The 2,822-nt window shown below is 36.7% G+C and overlaps 1 protein-coding gene across 3 annotated transcripts in view; it reads right to left on the minus strand.

Annotated features, from left to right (window-relative positions):
* The window catches only part of LOC106873722 (uncharacterized), a 57,900-nt gene extending 55,408 nt beyond the window's left edge, over nucleotides 1–2,492 (minus strand). Inside the window, exon 1 of one of the 3 annotated variants that reach the window (XM_014921198.3) lies at nucleotides 2,159–2,487. In XM_014921198.3, the coding sequence (XP_014776684.1) occupies nucleotides 2,159–2,420 (262 nt within the window). In that variant the 5' untranslated portion in view covers nucleotides 2,421–2,487. Of the gene's footprint in view, nucleotides 1–2,158 lie in introns of all 3 variants that reach the window. The other 2 variants (XM_014921199.3, XM_089352161.1) reach the window with 2 other exon arrangements.
* Nucleotides 2,493–2,822: the final 330 nt, after the last annotated feature.

Consider the following 2,822-nt stretch of genomic DNA (forward strand, 5'->3'; position numbering starts at 1 on the left):
TGAGCCATGAGAACTGTGTTGGAAGATTGTGATTGAAGTTGACGAACATACGAAAAAGATTATTTGAATTTAGATGGCCAGGCATGAACTGTGCAGTAGGTCAATAGAGTAAATAACACACACACACAATAATATGTATTAAATCATTAGGTTACAGTTTATTTGTTCTGTGAAGTCAGCATCAAATATGTAGTTAGAAATATTTATCTGGTGAAGAAAACATATGAGGTCAAGGGTTAATATTATATAAGTCTTTTTTGGTAACTAAGGGTAACAACTCTGGGGATATTTCAGCCTTATTTGACTTCATCTGGGCAAGCATATATTTCACTGAACTTGCAGAAGTGGTGATGAGAGAGCCGAGCCTTTAAAAGATACAACGTTGCACTCAATGAGGTTTGAAAAAGTTGCATACTTTATAAAATAAATTAAAGTGATTAATTTCTCAGAGATGCAATCAGTATAAAAAGCAAAAATTAAAATTTCTATCTGTCTATTATATTAAATGTATGTACATTATAGTAAAGCATTCCTCTAGGCAAGGCTGTGTGTTAAGAAGTTTGCTTCCGAACCATATGGTTCATGGTTCAGTTCCAGTGTAGCCTTCGGCCAGCCAAAGTCTTGTGAATGGATTTGGTTGACAGAAACTGAAAGAAGCCCATCTTATATATATACATATATATACACGACGGGCTTCTTTCAGTTTCCGTCTACAAAATTCACTCACAAGGATTTGGTCAGCCCGAGGCTATAGTAGAAGACACTTGCCCAAGGTGCCACGCAGTGGGACTGAACCCGGAACCATGTGGTTGGTAAGCAAGCTACTTACCACACAGCCACTCCTCACTGTGCAGTTTCTGTGATGTTTACATCACAAATGATATCAAATTTTTTGAAACATCCTGTACTTTCTTTACTGCATTAGATATTTATCTTTAACTTGTTTCAGTCATTAGACTGTGGCCATGCTGGGCCCTGAAGAAATTTTAGCTGAATGAATTGAACCCCACCAATTTTTTTTTTTTTTTTTTAAAGCCTGGTACTTATTCTGTTGGTCTGTTTTGGCGGAGTGCTAAGTTTCAGGGATGTAAACACACCGACACCAGCTGTCAAACAGTGGTGGGGAACAAACACACACACACATATATACATGTATGTATGCAATAAGCTTCTCTCAGTTTCCATTTACCAAATTTGTTCACAAGGCTTTGGTGAACCTGAAGCTGGGGGACAAACATAGAGAAACACACACACACATGCATATATGCGATGGGGTTCTTTCAGTTTCCATTTAAATTCGTTCACAAGGCTTTGGTCAACCTGAGGTTATAGTAGAAAAATACTTGCTTAAGGTGTCACACAGTGGGACTGAACCCAGAACCATGTGGTTGGGAGGCAAGCTACTTACCACACAGCCACACCAGTATCATTTTAAAAAAAAATCATTTTTAGCTACATTATTATTTTTGCTTCATTAAATATGTTAATATTAACATATTCATGCAGATACTGACCACGAGTAATTAATCATACCAATTAGATATTTTTTTAGAAAATTATTTCTTCTTTTCTTTCATAGGTTTTAATTGATTATATTATTGAACTCAATACTTTTCCAGTCTGGTACTTATCGGATTGATTGCTATTGACACCTTACTTGACATCAGTAAACAAATATACACACACTCCTGCATTTAAACACACACACACACATACGGAAATATATATTTCTCTATCTGTCTCCCTCTCTCTCTTCTTCTCTCTCCCACCGTCCCTCTATCTGTCTATCTGCTTATCTATCTGTCTGCCAATCTATCTATCTATCTATTAATCTATCTATCTACATATCTATCAATCTATGTACATATCTATGTACATATCTATCTATTTTAACCCTAACCTTAAACACCGAGGGTGCGTATTCTGTACCTTCGCCCCGTTTATGAGCCACCAAACCCGATAACACATTCTTTACGTGGTTGCTCAACCTGCTAGAAATAGCAGCAAAATAATCTTAAATAAATGAATAAACATACAGCTTTTTCTAGACGGGATGGTCAAGGCTGGAAGACCGTGTGAGATCGATTGCTGCAAACTTTAAACAAAACAATTACAGTAACAACAAGAAGAAGAACCAGTGTGTTTATGTATCACCTACCAGCCTGTTGTTGCTCCTCCAGCAGATCTGAATCAGTATGTCGCCGTTTCAGCTGATGTTCTCTCGACTCTGTTGTGACTAGTCGCTGTTTAATATCATTAGACACAAGGCAAGACTCTATGTAAGGCTGTAACTTAACAGATAGCCAGAAATGTCTAGCTAGGATCACATCAGGCTGGTCAGAATCACAGAAAACAGTGTTTTGGTTGTTGGTTAAAGAACGAGTGTCAAGAAATTTTGCAGTCGTTGTTCCAACCGACATTATTTACCGATTTCATCTCCATAGCAACACAGACGCACTAACGGCAGTTTAGTTTCAGTTTTGCGTTTTAAGCCGAAGTTTCGTAACTTTCTGCTCAACATGCGTTCATATTTGTGTAAATGAATCTATAGTTAATGCTGTAATGTGTGTGTATATTAAATCACTTTATTACATATAATCTCTCTCTCCTTCCCTCTCACTTTCTGATACATACATACGTACGTACGTACGTACGCACGCATGTATGTATGTATGTATGTATGTATGTATGTATGTGTGTATATATATATGAATTCTCCCTATATATATATATATATATATATATATATTTATATATATGTGTGTATGTATACCACGGGCTTCTTTCAGTTTCCCTCTGCCAAATCCACTGACAAAGCTTTG

This window comes from Octopus bimaculoides, chromosome 5 (genome assembly GCF_046866305.1).
Source record: "Octopus bimaculoides isolate indiv1 chromosome 5, ASM4686630v1, whole genome shotgun sequence".
NCBI lineage: Eukaryota > Metazoa > Mollusca > Cephalopoda > Octopoda > Octopodidae > Octopus > Octopus bimaculoides.